The 15,535-nt window shown below is 54.4% G+C and overlaps 1 protein-coding gene across 1 annotated transcript in view; it reads left to right on the forward strand.

Annotated features, from left to right (window-relative positions):
* RIN3 (Ras and Rab interactor 3) overlaps nucleotides 1-15,535 on the forward strand; it is a 172,828-nt gene that overhangs the window by 126,751 nt on the left and 30,542 nt on the right. The window contains exon 6 of the mRNA XM_064375175.1: nucleotides 8,402-9,895. Within this exon, the coding sequence (XP_064231245.1) occupies nucleotides 8,402-9,895 (1,494 nt within the window). The remainder of the gene's footprint in view (nucleotides 1-8,401; nucleotides 9,896-15,535) is intronic.

Raw genomic sequence — 15,535 nt, forward strand, 5'->3', positions numbered from 1 at the left:
AGCCCAGTGCCCAGAACATGGGTGCCCTGTTCACCAGTATTGGTGGAATGGAAGAAATGGTGACCCAGAGGGCAGAACCAGGTCACAGAGGAAGTGAGGGGCAGACCTGGGATGAAAGACTACACCCCTTGGTTCCCAAGCCAGGCCACTGTTCACCACTCAGAGGGGTCCATCAGGGGCAGCAATGCAAGAGACACCACAAGGCAGCCGTGGTCAGCGGCCAGGAGGTAGGAGGGTTCCGGTCCTTGGATGTTAGTGTTCCGTAAGCACGGACTGCATTCTAACCTCTTTAGCTGCATTGGCTCATCGCAGCTTCAAACAATCCTATAAAGCAAGTACTATTATTATAATTCCCCTTCTATGGCAGAGGAAACTGAGGCACAAGAGGTTAAGTCATGTCCAGTGTCACATGGCACATGGCAGGGCTGGGATGAACCCAGGCCACTTAGCTCCCACACCTGCCACCGTTTCATGGTGCCCCTTAACTCCTTCTCCAAACTCTTCTAGGTCTCATTTGCCCAGTTGTAAAACCAAGGGCCAGTTTTCAGTTGCTATTGGAATAAACTTGCTATTAAACTCTGCTTCCCAGAATTTTGGTTTTTGGGCTCTTACCCTCCCAGGACCTCGGATGTGGGACAGGTGACAGTTTGTAATTTGCACTTTTGTGAGGTGCAAATGACTTCCCCTAGGGGTTGTATGACACCGACTGTTGCAGAGCGCTTGGCATTGTCTTATGTCATTTTTGTGCATTTTAAAGATAGAACACTGGCCGGGCACGGTGGCACATGCCTATAATCCCAGCACTTTGGGAGGCCGAGGCGGGTGGATCACCTGAAGTCGGGAGTTCGAGACCAGCCTGGCTAGTATGGTGAAACCCCGTCTCTACTAAAAATACAAAAATTAGCCGGGCATGGTAGCATATGCCTATACTCCTAGCTTCTCCAGAGGCTGAGGCAGGAGAATTGCTTGAACCTGGGAGGCGGAGGTTGCAACGAGATGAAATTACCCCACTGTACTCCAGCCTCGGCGACAAACTGAGACTGTGCCTCAAAAAAAAAAAAAAAAAGAACACAAGTTTTAGCCCAGCTGGGAACCTTGTGCAAAGTGCCCCAGATAAGAATTGCACTAAAGGCTTTCTGTCCTTAGCGGTTCCTGAGCAACTGCGTGAAACATGCTCTCCTTTTGCCTGTAAGGAATCCTCAGGGCCAGGTGCAGTGGCTCACACCTGTAAAGTGCCCCAGACAGGACTTGCACCGAGGGCTTTCTGCCTCTGAGCACAGCCTTTCCACTGCTCCTCAGCTGTGCCTCCTCACCTTCTCTGTTGTTTTTGCAACGAGCAGTCAGAGGCCAGTTCGCAGGCCACATTGGCAGAGCGAGTGAGATGCATGGCCTCGGTCTATGTTACATTGCTGTACCTCTTGACCCCACTATGGGGCTTAGTCAGGCTTCCCTAGGACTGACTGCCGAGGACTCCCTGCTGGTTCCTCTCACCTGCAAGAATGCAGCTTCTCCTAAGACCTAGGAACGTGCTTTTTTTTGAAGGGAGATGTTCATCCTGGGAGAACTGCATTCCTTTCTGGAATAGACAAGGCCTTCTCTCCTGGGAGAATTTGATCTCAGCACAAGGAGGAAGTGGAGAAGGGAGGTTTCCATTTGGGAAGCCAACAGCAGTTCGCTTTCATCTGTCGGCACCTACCTCCTTGAGAACAGGATTTAAGTGTAAGCTGAGTATGTTGCAGCTTAGGAGCTGAAGGGTTCTGTGCAGACCTGGTGTCCCCAGAGACATAAAGCCAGGCTCACCACAGTCATTTTTCCAGCCAAGCAAAATTTCACTTTTTAGTCATCTCCTGAATGACTGGAGTCCCAGAGCAGAAGGAGCACATCCTATCAAGGCCAGAGACTTTGGCCCTGACATGGGCAGGCTCGGGCCCTGCCAACCTTCATGTAAAATAGTGATAATAAATATGCAAAGAGTGGCATTTATCAAGGGCTGTGACACGCCAGGCATTGTGCCTGGCATGTCACACATTTGTTCTAGGAAGGGACTTTGGTGGCGAAGAAGTGAAACCCACTCAAACTAGCATAAAAAAGAGACTTAGAGAAAGTACACCAGGGACCCTCTGAGAAATGAAGATGGAGGGTTAGCCAGGCTTTGTAGGTGACTGCAGCTGCTCTGTGCACACACCAGGACCCTTGCTCCCTGCACAGGGCTTCCTTGCTGACTCAGGTTCCTGCTCTTCGGTTCCCCTGACCAGCCGAGCTCTGACTCAGCTCACAGCCCCACCTGAACACTGTTCTTCATTCAGATTCTCCAAGGAGAATCCACATGATCCCTGGCCAGCCTAGCGATGAGGCCCTGTGAGTCAGGGGTTACCTTGTGTAGTCAGCATTTCAGGGAAGACCAAAAGGACAATGCGGGGGGCAAATTCATTGCCCCATGCCCACACATGCATTATCTCATTTATTCACAAGCCCATTTTACAGATAAGGAAATGGAAAGTTAAGGAGTCTAAAGGGTTTCTTCAGCTCTAACAAGGAATGAAGTGAAGGTCCTGACACATGATGCAGCGTGGAATAACCTGGAAAACATGCTAAGTGAAGGAAGCCGACACAAAAGACCACATATGTTACAGTTCCATTTGAAGAAAATGTCTAGAGTAGGCAAATCCATAGAGACAGAAAGCAGATTAGCGATTTCCAGGGGCTGGATGGGAAGGGGGATGGAGGGGGGTGCTTCACATGCATGGGGTTTCTTTTAGGGGGTGATAAAAATGCTCTAAAATCGATTGTGGCGAGAGTCGCACAACTCAGTGAATATACTGAAAACCACGGGCGTGTTTTTCAAATGAGTGAACTGTGTGGTAGGTGAGTGGTATCTCACTAAAACTGTTAACCAGAGAGAGAAAGAGAGGTCGACTAAAGGGCTTTCCTCACTGGAAGGTAAACAAAAGCTGAATTCACACTCAGGGCTTGCTGAGTGTGAACTCCATGTTCTGCCTGCGCTGCGCCCGGATTCTCAGCCAGCCTTCCTCACCGCTTCCCGCCCCTCGGCCCTTTCCCCTCCACTTGCTGTGCCTCCAGCATGGCGCCCTTTTGCCAAGGAAGCCTGGATTTGGCATTGGGATAGGCAGGGCGGTGGTCCTCACCCTCTGCACCATGCCCTCCATATGGCCCCTGCCACGTGCTGCTTTTTCTTATTACATCTTCTTCTTTTTCTTTTCTTTTCTTTTCTTTTTTTTTTTTTTTTTTGGACAGAGTCTCGCTGTGTCCACCTCTCGGGTTCAAGCGATTCTCCTGACTCTGCCTCAGCCTTCTGAGTAGCTGGGACTACAAGCGCGCGCCACCATGCCCAGCTAATTTTTGTATTGTTAGTAGAGATGGGGCTTCACCATGTTGACCAGGCTGGTCTCGATTTCTTGACCTTGTGATCCACTGACCTCGGTCTCCCAAAGTGCTGGGATCGCAGGCATGAGCCACCGCGCCCAGCCTACATCTATTTTTCTTATGATAAAAGTCAAGCATGTTATGTGTACTTGTTTTTAACTGACAGGACCAGAAAAGGCTGAGGATGAAAACCATGCATAGTCTCACCACTACTGCAAGTCTGGAATGTGTTTCCTTCCAGTTTCTTCTCCTTAATACACCTATACGCAACTGAAAATACAGTTTTGATTTCTTGCCTTCTGGTTTTGTTTGAATGTATTTGTGACTTTCAGTTTTTTCCCTAGAGCCCAGAGCCAAGGAGTGTCTAGTTAAGGCTAAAGATTTACTGGTTTTCAGTCCACTGGATGATCTTGTAGTTACAGAAAGTTCATGAGGCGTATGTATTTCTTATCATTAGTGTCATCAATTTTATTGTTTTGGCATGCTACTCATTTTTCTATGAGAAGAATGTAACAAATATCCAGAGAGTTGCACCAGGCCTGCACAGCTGTGATCTGGGTGAGCAGTCATGGGGTGTCCCAGCACCAATGGGCAATTCTGTAATCTACCTCATGACGCCACCTTCGCCCACAGGAGGTCTGGAGGTGGGCACCAGGGGTCTCAGCTCATATGTGGGGCTGATATGCAGTTACTATGGGGTCAGCCTGGCTCCCTGCTTCTCCTTGCTCAGAAAACTCCCAAGGAGCTGTTGAGATAGGGATGATGTAGCTGAAACCCAGCTATTGACCCGCAGGTTCAGCACCACGCAGTGGCTCACAGTGTACATTCATTAGCCGACGTCATAAAGTCCAGTTTGGACTTGGAAAAGCCAGCGTTTAGATGTGCAGGCTGTATAAGGTGTAATCTTGTACTTTAAGAGCTTCCGGTGAGTCAAGGCCAGAAAACTAACATAAGGAGCAGCAATTCAGCATGAAACTATATTCAGCAGTTAAGTAAAAGTCTAAAAGGAATTTGGAGAATAGGGGAAAGCCACTTGCCGTGGTTTTCAAGCATGTTTCCAGTGTATGTGTGTTTCAGACTTTAAAAATATGTTGAGGAAAGGCATATGTTCTGTGGCTCTTCCAAGTTTGCTTGTAACTTGCCTTTTCCTTTACATCAGATGATGAGCATTTTCCTACTTATTAAAACTTCATTGAAAACTTGGCTTCGAATGACTGTGCAACAGCCTGTCTTTGGGATGCCACATGAATATTTATTCACTGACCTCGCTGGATTTTTTAGTGTGTCCATAGCATCTGGAACACTTTGCTGCCTTTACTCATCTCCTTCCTGTCCTGCCACTAGCCCCAAGCTCCCCAGGGATAGAGCCTCAGTTTGCCCTTAGGACCTACGGCCTAGCTGTGATGTGACCCAGGTTCTCTAACGATTGGAAGAGTGGACATCTGGCAAGAGGTGTCCCCAGCCAACGCTCAAGAGGTCTCAGGGCCGGCAAAATCGTGGCCTCAGTCTGAGGCCAGGGCAAGGCTGGGCCCTTCTTTAGGAGAACTCCTGCAGCAGAGCCAAGGCTTGGTATGGTGCCTTTGGGCATCGGACCCCACAGCTTTGCCAACCAAACCACCAGGATTGCAAGACACAGGGTTCCGCTTCTCCTCTGGCCTTGGCGTTCGGCAGACTGCAGAGAAAGTTACCCACTTCCCTTTTTCTGGAGCATAAAGCCCTGCAATGCCACTGTGGTTCCCAAACAGGCCCCAAGACCCTAGACGCAGCCCTTTAGCTCCTGGCTTCCCCCACTCCTCGGAGTGGCATTGGCTTTGAGACCTTTGTCCTTCCAGGGTGCAAATCCCAGGCCTGTCTTAAGGCAGGGAAGCTGTTCTCAGTTACCCAGGCCTGGGGCCTATTTCCCTGAACCTATGTCTGCTCTGTTCCTGCCAAAATCCACACCTGAGCAATGGGAGATGTGCCCTTGTGTTCTGTTCCTCATGGACCCATCCTGTCCCGTGGCAGGCTGCCCAGCTGGTGCTCCATCCGCCTACGGGGCTCCTCTGCCCTCCTTCCTGCCTCCCTCCTCTCACTGTCTTGTCTTTACACATCCTCCCATGGTTCAGGTTGTCCCCATCTTGCCTTTAAAACTAAGCTTGCCTGTGTCCCCTTCCTCAGAGGCCTGACTCTCCACTCTGCATCTACTCATGGGTGCCAAGGGGCTGACCCGGGGCCCCTGCTCTGGGCCAAGCAGGCTTAGGGGCTGGGAATACTCAGATAGCTGAAGCATTTGACTGCCTTCTGGAAGCTCTGAGTCTGGTGGGAAAGTCAGGTAAAACCGGAGAATTCGAGTCCCACTGATGGTCACTGCCATCACAGGCACATCAGAGCTACAGGAACACAGACGGGGTGGGCGAGGCCCGAGCACATCAGGGAGGCACCGCCAGACAGGTTGAATTCGGCCTGAGCCTCGAAAGATGAGTAAGCATTTGCCAGGTGGAGAGGGAGGGAAAATAATTCCATACAGAGGTAATAGCATTGGCCAAGACCCAGTGGTGGGGCCACGTGTGGCACGTTGAGGAAGAAGTGAACAGCAGATAGCGCGGGGTGAAGACTCGGCAGACGGTGCCAGAAGAGATGTGCAGGGACCAGGTCCTGCAGCCTTGAATGCCAGGCTAAAGGGCCGAAAGTGATTCTCAACAGAGAGCCATCCAGGGCCTGCTGTACACCCAGCCTAGGACCACAGGAGGAAAATGAAGCAGAGGGGACCACTATAGCCGTGATCTGGGGGAGCAGTCGTGGGGTATCCCGGCACCAATGGGCAGTTCTGTATGTTATCTACCCCATGACACCACCTTTGCCCACAGGAAGAGTCTGGAGGTGGGCACCAGGGGTCTCAGCTCACATGTGGGCTGCTGCTGAGTTACCGTGAGGTCAGCCCAGCTGCCTGCTTCTCCTTGCCAGGAAAACTCCCAAGGGGCCAACTTTGTTGGGCCTGTGTAGACATAGGTACAGTGCTTCAAACACTCCAGAGGCTAAAACGTGTATGTACTCAAGGCAAGGTGCCTGGGAGAGTGAGGCATTCATGGAGGAGCCAGGAGCTGCCCGAGAAAGTCATGAAGAGCAGCTCGTCCAGGCCCTGGGAGAGGCCTGGATACTGTGACCTTGGTGACGGTGATGGGCACAGAGCTTTGCACATTGGAAAGAGTCACAGGAAAGGTTGTCATGCTTGTTAATGGGATGACAGCTGGCATCTCTCCACTGGCTATGATATTCAGGTGGCCAGGCAGAGGGTATCTGCCCAGGACAGGGCTGGGGGTTGCACCTCAGAGAGATGCACACAGCTGGTGGGCCGCAGCTCACTTCTGTTCTGTTTCTTCAGTCCCTTTGTCCTGGGAAGGCACTTGCTTGCCCTGATGGCATTGGCGACCCCTGGCCAGCAAGATGGCAAATGCCTATATCCTTGATAGTGCCCGCCTCTTAGAGCAAGCATGTGCTCAGCTGCTCCAGGCCATCTTGTGAGGTCTCCTTGCAACATCAAGAGCCTGTTGTGTTGTTGCCACATCCTCAGTTCTGGGCTGCAAGCCTCCCTGCTCCTCACCGATGCCGGGAGAGCAACCGACATGGGAAGTGGTGCAAGTTCCTGTGAAGGAAGGCTACCTAACACACAGGCTCAATGCACAGGGCACAGGCGTAGAACCAGCCCGACCTGGCCAGATCCCTGCGCCTCACTCCCCAACCCAGTGACCGGGGGCGAGTGCTTTCATGTTTCTGAGCCTCTTACCCTCATCTGTGAACTGGAGGTAAGGCCTGTGATCGGGCGGGTGAGATAACCCAGGTAAAGCAAGTAGCCCGCAGGCTCACCCATGGCAAGAACGCCATGAATGTTTGCTCCTCTGATTATCCTCCATGTTATTTTTCATAGTTTTCTTAAGGGTGAATTCCTCCCAGGAGTAAAGAGCCCTGGGTGAAAGGCTGGCCCACCAATTCACAAGGAACACTGCGCCTGCCTGGGTAATCCCCTGTCCAGCTCCCAGCTGAGCAGGCTGAATAAGACCTGGGACCCACGTTCCTTTCAGGAGGAAGCTCGCGTGAGCGCAGGGCGGGATGTGAGCCGATGGCAATTGTTCCCGAGATGTCGCATCCCTGTGCCCTTTTTGGAGGGTCCTGAGCCTCCATCAGATGCTTGGCAGGGTGTGGTCCCCACCGATCAAGAATACCTGTCCCTAGCCTGCTTTGGTGGCCACAGCCATGGCTGAGCCCCAGGGGACTGGGTCGGTAGAGAGGCATGCACTGCAATGCAGCTCTGTGGTGCAGGAGCCTTGGCTTCCCGTGACTGGGGCAGAGGACCAGCTTCTTCTTTTAATCTAGAGGTTGGCTGGAGTCAGAATCACTTTGTGGTGGGTGGGTGCTCCCTACTTGGACAGCTGGGTCTGATCTCACCGGCCATAATCCATAGGCTCGTTCTTCCCGCATGTAATGACCATGGAGGCCAAAAAAGGACTAAAGTTCCTTCCTTCTCGCACGCCTGGGATGTGTGTACTGTTGTGACCCCATTTTAGGGATGGCTAGACTGAGGCCTGGGAGGATCAGGCCACCTGCCCCAGAGCACCCAGCTGGTTGGCTGAGGAACTCCAGGCCCTCTGTCCCCTGTGTCCTCAGCATGCCTTCCCCACGGCTCCAGAGCAGTGTTGTCACCCCCACCCTGTGTCATCAGTGCCCTCTGAGGTGGGCTCTCAGACCAAGGAAGAGAACTGAAGCTGAGCCTGTCACACCACCCCCGCCCCGCCCCGCCCCACACTGCTGGGGAGGACCCAGCGGGGCTTCCCCTCTCGAGGCAGGAAGTGGTGGGAGAGGTTTAAAAGCGTCCAAGAGGGGAAAACAACCCTCGGAGTAGTGAAGCAAATACCTTGAACAGCCCTCCCACGGCCCTACCCCACCCCACCCCACCCGCAGACCCCGCCCACAGACCCCGCCCACCACAGCAACCCTGGTGCCTGGTCCGGACTGACCACCTGCCCCTTTCTTGCTTCCACAGGCTTCTGGGACTCCTCGCTGAATCCTCTACGAGAAAAAGGGAAGCCAGGGGAGCCCCCAACAGACCGCACCCCCGGATCGCCCCCAGTCTCCAGTCTTAGGCCCATAGCCCATGACGCAAACTGTGCCTGTGAAATCGAGCTGGCGGTAGGAAATGACCGCCTATGGTTTGTGAATCCTGTTTTCATCGAGGACTACAGCGGCGCCCTGGCCACTGACCAGCCACCTCTTGGAAACTGCCCTGCGCACCCCTTGGCACCCACCTCTGATGCTACCTCGCCCACCTCCAGGTGGGCCCCACGCCGCCCACCGCCCCCTCCCCCAGCGCTGCCCCTGCAGCCCTCCAGCCCAGCCCAGCCCCCTCTGCTTCCTGCTCCTGCCCCCACCCCTGCCTGTCCTTTGCCCAGCTCTCCCCCCGTGCCTGCCCCGCACGTCACACCCCATGCCCCAGGTCCCCCAGATCATCCAAGCCAGTCGCCCATGACAGCCTGCGAGAGACTCCCACGCCCCACCGCAGGCCTGGGCCCAGTCAGGGAGGAAGCGATGAAGCCAGGGGCAGCCTCCAGCCCCTTGCAGCAAGCCCTCGCCCCACCACTGCCAGCGAAGAAGAACCTTCCCACTGCCCCTCCCAGACGACGCATTTCCGAGAGGGTGTCCTTAGAAGATCAAAGTGCAGGGATGGCGGCAGAGGGGGACCAGCTCAGCCTGCCTCCCCAAGGGACCTCAGACAGCCCTGAGGACACCACCAAGGGGAGCACAGAGCAAGGCCAGGAAACAGAGATGAAAGCCAGCAATCCGGACAGCATGCCGGAGCTACCCAGGAAGGCCAAACAACCCCCAGTCCCACCGCCCAGGAAAAAACGTATCTCTCGACAACTGGCCTCAGCCCTCCCAGCTCCCTTAGAGAGCGCTGAGCTCCGTAAACAGGAGATGGCCTTGGAGACATCCATGCCAGGTCCACCCAGAGATGGCCAAAGCCCTGCCCCCCAGGCTGGGACTCAGTACCCCCATGCCCCGGCTGCCACCCATGCCCAGAGCTCTCCAGAGTTCAAGGGCTCCCTGGCCTCCCTCTCAGACAGCTTGGGGTTGCCTGCCACGGCCGCTGACCAGGACTCCTACTCGACCAGCAGCACGGAGGAGGAGCTGGAGCAGTTCAGCAGCCCCAGCGTGAAGAAGAAGCCCTCCATGATCCTGGGAAGGGCGCGGCACCGGCTGAGCTTCGCCAGTTTCAGCAGCATGTTCCACGCTTTCCTCTCCAACAACCGCAAGCTGTACAAGAAGGTGGTAGAGCTGGCGCAGGACAAGGCCTCTTACTTTGGCAGCCTGGTGCAGGACTACAAGGTGTACAGCCTGGAGATGATGGCGCGCCAGGCCTCCAGCACGGAGATGCTGCAGGAGATCCGCACCATGATGACCCAGCTCAAGAGCTACCTGCTGCAGAGCACCGAGCTCAAGGTCCTGGTGGACCCCGCCCTGCACTCCGAGGAGGAGCTCGGTCAGTGCCCTGGGAGGAGGTGGCAGGGAGGAGAGGGCGGTGGGGCTCATAGACTCAGGAACCCTTAGGACAAGAGAGGCCTATGCAGCAGAGGCTGCTGGTGCCCACCCCCCATCCCCTTTCCTGGGCACCAGCACCTTTCTCCGGCTGCTGCAAGGTAGGCTGGTAATGGTGCACGGCTCCCCGCTTTCCTAGAGAATTGACCTTGGCCGAATAGGACCTATATTATCTGCACCCTGTCTTCCACCACCAGGGGCCCACTTCCCATTACTCCCTGCCGTGGGGGAACAGAGACTGGCCCCTTTGCCTCCACCACTGCGTGATGCAGTTTATGCTCCAGGGCCCGGTGAGATCCGGCTGAGGCTGACAGTTCATCCTTGCTCAAGCTTGCTCTGCGGCTCCCCACTGCTCTCACGCCCAGTCTTCTGAGTATCTCCGCCGTGAAATCACACTCACCCAGATCCCACTTTCAGGCTCTGCTTTCAGGGAACCAGCCCAAAACAGCTCACTCCTCTGACCACCCCTTCTAAAGTAGTCCCCAGCCTTCCCCACCCTCACCAGCCTCGAGTCCAATAATTATCAAAGCTTTTTATGGTTGTGGTTCCCCGTGAGAAGTAGTTGTGATCAACCACACACCTACATATATTAAAAAATATTCAGACTAGGCGCAGTGGCCCAAGCCTATAGTCACAGCACTCTGGGAGGCCAAGGCAGGAGGATTGCTTGAGCCCAGGAGGCCGAGGCTGCAAAGAACCAGCATCCCACCACTGCACTCCAGCCTGGGTGACAAAGCGAAACTCTGTCTCAAAAAGAAAAAAAATAATAAATTTTGTCAGCTCGCACTGCTTGGCCAAGGTGGTTGCTAAACACTTAGCTGCTTCTGAGCTAGTTGGTAAATAATCCCCTGGCATCCCTAAGCCTCTCCTTCCCCACCCAGTCATGAAAGTCTGTGCTGGGCACAGTAAGGGACATGTGGGGCTCTGAGCACAACAGATTCATAGTGAATGTTTCTTAGAAAAGGAGCTTTGGGTGTTCCTTTCCAGGGCTTCTGGATTTTGCTTGCAGACTCCTGAAAACTGATAGGTTTGCCAGGCCACGGGATTAATGGTGGCATTTCAGGCGTGGTGAAGGGTGGTGGGATTGAGACCTGAGGCCAGCGCTGTGTGTGTGTCTGTCTGCCCAGGCCCCTGTAAGCAGATAGTCGACAAAGAGTTATTGGGTACCCGACTGCATCAGGTGCTGGCTCAGATCTAGAGACAGAGGTGAGCAGCTCACTCAAAGGTTCCTGCCTGCGGGGAGCTTACAGTCTAGCAGTGGTGACAGGCAATCAGCAAGAAGGATGAGTAGGGCCGGGTGCAGTGGCTCACGCCTGTAATCCTAGCACTTTGAGAGGCCGAGGCAGGCAAATCACCTGAGGTCAGGAGTTTGAAACCAGCCTGGCCAACATGGTGAAACCCCGTATCTACTAAAAATACAAAAATTAGCTGGGTGTGGTGGCACACACCTGTAATCCCAGCTACTTAGGAGGCTGAGGCAGGAGAATCGCTGGAACCTGGGAGGCGGAGGTTCCAGTGAGCCCAGATTGTGCTGCTGCACTCCAGCCTGGGCGACAGAACGAGACTTTGTCTCAAAAAAATAAAAATTAAATTAAAAAAACACAAATACAAAAATCAGCTGGGCATGGTGGCGTGCACCTGTAGTCCCAGCTACTCAGGTGGCTGAGACAGGAGAATAGCTTGAACCCTGGAGGCAGAGGTTGCAGTGAGCCGAGATTGTGCCACTGCACTCCAGCCTGGGCAACAGAGCAAGACTCCATTGAAAGAAAGAAAGAGAAAGGAGAGAAAGAGGGAAGGAAGGAGGGAGGGCAGGAAGGAGGAAGGCAAGGAGAGAGAGAAGGAGGAAGGGAGGGCGGGAGGAAAGAAGGAAGGCAGGCAGGCAGGCAGGCAGAACTATGATGTATAATAAGTGAGGGCATGTGGATGGGAGTGAGGTCAGGAGGCTGTTAGGGGGCAGGACCCCTAGGACCTTGTGAGCCTCTCTGTAGACCTGGCTTTTCTGTACGTGAGATGGGGTCATGCAGGGTGCACGTCCAAGGGTGAGTGATCTCACTTACATGTGAACAGCATCACTCTGGCCGTCGTGCCAAGTGGGAGCAGAGAGACTCAGACTCAGTGTGAGGCCACTGCTGTCACAGCCGAAGTGAGCAGTGAAGGTGGCTGGGACCAGGCCGGAGGCAGCACAGATGGGGAGACGTGGTTGGGTTCTGGGCCCGTTGTGACGCTGGAGCCGCAGGACTGGCTGGATTCTGGATGTGGGAGTGGGAGAGGGGAGGTAGGATGTGTCCAGGCAATGTTGTCCCTGGGAGGACAGCGTCCATTCTGGGGCAGGCACTGGGGACAAGTTGAGGAGCTTGGTTTGGGACATGTGACAGTGGAGATGCTTATTAGACACCAGGTGGGGAGGTTGAGCGGGCCATAGAGGGCTGAGTCTGCAGTTCTAGGGCTAAAGAGAGCTGCCTGGGAAGTGTCAGCACAAAAGGAGCCAATGAGACCGGATGAGATCATCTGGGTCTGAGGACTGAGCCCCAGGCACCATGTAGACCAGGAGGGCATGGAAGGGCATGGGAGGACATGGAAGGACATGGAAAACTCAAAGTGGCCCAGAGGAGGCTGTGGTCAGCCCTGCCTTCCAGTGTTGGGGGAGTGTAAGAGCTGAGGCCCAAGGGAGGAGTCAGGGGTGCTGAGCCGTGGAAAGGGATGACAACATGGACAAAGGCAGAGAGGTGGGGAATGAGGCTGGAGGGTCATGGGCCATTCACACAGGCAGTGAAAGTCAGCCTGAGGATTTGGCCCGGAGGTGATGGAGCCCCCGCAGGGTGTGTGTGGAGGGCAGAGCAGAGGGAATGAAATGGGAACTGCTCAGGAGGCTGGGGCAGGGCAAGGCTAGTACCCCGTGGCCTTCAGCAGAGCAAAGGAGGTAGAGCCAAGCTGGACATCTGCTGGAAACAGCAGGAGTGACTCCAGCCTCAGGGCAGCCGGCTGGCAGGACGGAGATACACCAAGGGTCCTGTTAAGGTCAACTCTACCTTGGGCATCAGATGCCAAGAGGTGCTAGACTTGGAGTCTGTCCTGGCAGGTGATGTGGCAGAGTGTCACCAGTGCCTGTTGTGGCACAAATGTGTGGGGCAGAGAGGTTTCCAGGCAGCGGGAGGTGGCAGCTGAGCTGAGCCACCAAGGACAGGGAGGGCTGGAGCTGCAGAGATGGGGAGAAGGGCCCTCCAGAGGGTGGGAACAAGGTCAGCTCCACAGCAACAGTGTCATTCCAGACACTGCACATGCCAGCCTTATGACTGCAAACCAGACCTGATGGGCTTGGCTACTATTGTGCCCAAGAAGCCACAGCTCAGAGAGGTTCGGTGACCTAGCCATGAGGACAGAGCTGGTAGCAGCGCTGGGCTTCAGACCCACGCAGCCCAGCCCTTTCCATGAGCCGAGTGCTCTGCCTCTGTCTCTTCCTTCTGAGCTCTGCCCATGTGACCAGTCAGATGGTGGAGGAACTTAAACCACATAAAAGGCCAGACAGGGCTGGGCACGGTGGCTCACGCCTGTAATCCCAACACTTTGGGATGCCAAGGAGGGCGGATCACTTGAGGTCAGGAGTTCGAGACCAGCCTGGCCAACATGGCAAAACCCCATCTCTACAAAAAATACAAAAATGAGCTGGGCGTGGTGGTGGGCGCCTGTAATCCCAGCTACTCAGGAAACTGAGGCACAAGAATCACTTGAACCGGGGAGGTGGAGGTTGCAGCGAACCAAGATCGTGCCATTGCACTCCAGCCTGGGCAACAGAACAAGACTCTATCTCAAAAAAAAAAAAAAGAGAGAGAGAGAAAAAAAAAGGCTGACAGAACTCCATGCTTAGGGTGCTTCTGGTTTTATTAGGGAGACATGTCACAGGGAACAGCTGGAGCAAAACAGTCCTAGCGTGTGAGTCTGAGGGAGAGGAGGTGCCAGGAAGAGAACCTGCAGCTCTTAGATGTGAAGGGACCAGGAGGGCATGGGCACAGCCCTCTCGTTTTGCAGTTCAGGAAACAGGCCCTGGGAGGGGAAGGGACTTGGCCAAGGTCATGCAGAAGCCTAGGACAGTGGGGAAGTACAAGCCCCTGCTCCCAGGTCAACTCCATCTGCTCCCATCTCTACCTGTGGAGGCTCCAAGGATAATGAGATCGGGAGGTGGGCGTGGAAGGAGGGACAGGAGCGGGCTGAGGGAGGTGAGGGCAGCCCTGTGTTCTGCTGAAGGGGAAGAGGGAGGCAGCAGCAAGGGACCAGGATGGCCATGGGTTAGCCATGGGGAATCAGTGGTCTCTGTTGAGACCCAGCCCCGGGGGAACATGAGTCCCTCCCTCTCCCAGGTCTGGGGCAGCCCAGGTGTCTCCCTCCAGGAACAGGACTTGGGACCTCCCCTTACTGGGCCCATAGCCAAGACCCATCCCCTGGAGACAGAGCAGAGCCAAAACAACTTCCTGAGAATATGTTCCTACAGTCACCCAAAGCAGCTGGGCGTCCCTTGGTGTCAGGCAGACATGAGTTCAAGTCCTCATTCAACCCCCAACCCACCCCATGAGACCCTAAGTTGGTCCATCTTCAGAGTGGGGATCAGAGCACATACGCCTCAGAGCAGCTACAAGATCAGAGCACCAACTCCTGCTCCAAGAGCGGATCTGACTGCCTGTCAGATAGGATGACATTCAAATAGTGAAGGAACCAGCCATGTGGACAGCTGCAAGGCCACTGTGCCACGCAAAGCGAACTGCAGGAGCAAAGGCCCTGGGGCAGGAGCAGGCTTGGCAGTTGGTGGAACAGCCTGAGCGTGGGGAGCAAGCAAAGCAATGAGTGAGTGGCCACAGGGCTCGATCACAGCAGGGCCTCGTAGGCCATGGCAAGGCTTTGGCTTTGATCTGCTTGCATGGGAGATGGGGGCCATTGGAGGTTTCCAAACAGAAGAATGTCATGATCAAAGATGTCATAACAAGACAACACCAGCTGCTGTGTTGAGAAGGGACTGTAAGGGCCAGGGCAAAAGCCGACTGACATAACCCAGGCAAGAGATGATGGCGGTAGCCTGACCAACCCAGGTCAAGGTAGTACTCATGAAAGTGATAAAAAGTCATGTTCCCGGCCGGGCGCGGTAGCTCATGCCTGTAATCCTGGCACTTTGGGAGGCCGAGGCGGGTGGATCACAAGGTCAAGAAATCGAGATCATCCTGGCCAACATGGGGAAACCCCATCTCTACTAAAAATATAAAAATTAGCTCTGCTTGGTGGTACGCACCTGTAGTCCCAGCTACTGCGGAGGCTGAGGCAGGAGAATCGCTTGAACCCAGGAGGTGGAGGTCGCAGTGAGCCAAGATTGCACCACTGCACTCTAGCCTGGTGACAGAGGGAGACTCCATCTCAAAAAAAAAAAATTAGGTTATGGATATACTGTATTTTTGAGACTAGCGTCAAGTGGGTTTGGGAATTGGAAGGGAGATATCAAGAATGATTCCACCATTTACTGGGCATTCAGGCCATGAGCTTACAGCTGCCCGGGTTGTATGCTGCGCAACTCCAATATAAATAGCACCCTCTGAAGTTATGT

Source organism: Aotus nancymaae, unplaced genomic scaffold, assembly GCF_030222135.1.
Source record: "Aotus nancymaae isolate 86718 unplaced genomic scaffold, 86718_ANA_hifiasm-v0.15.2.pri h1tg000011l, whole genome shotgun sequence".
Classification (NCBI taxonomy): domain Eukaryota; kingdom Metazoa; phylum Chordata; class Mammalia; order Primates; family Aotidae; genus Aotus; species Aotus nancymaae.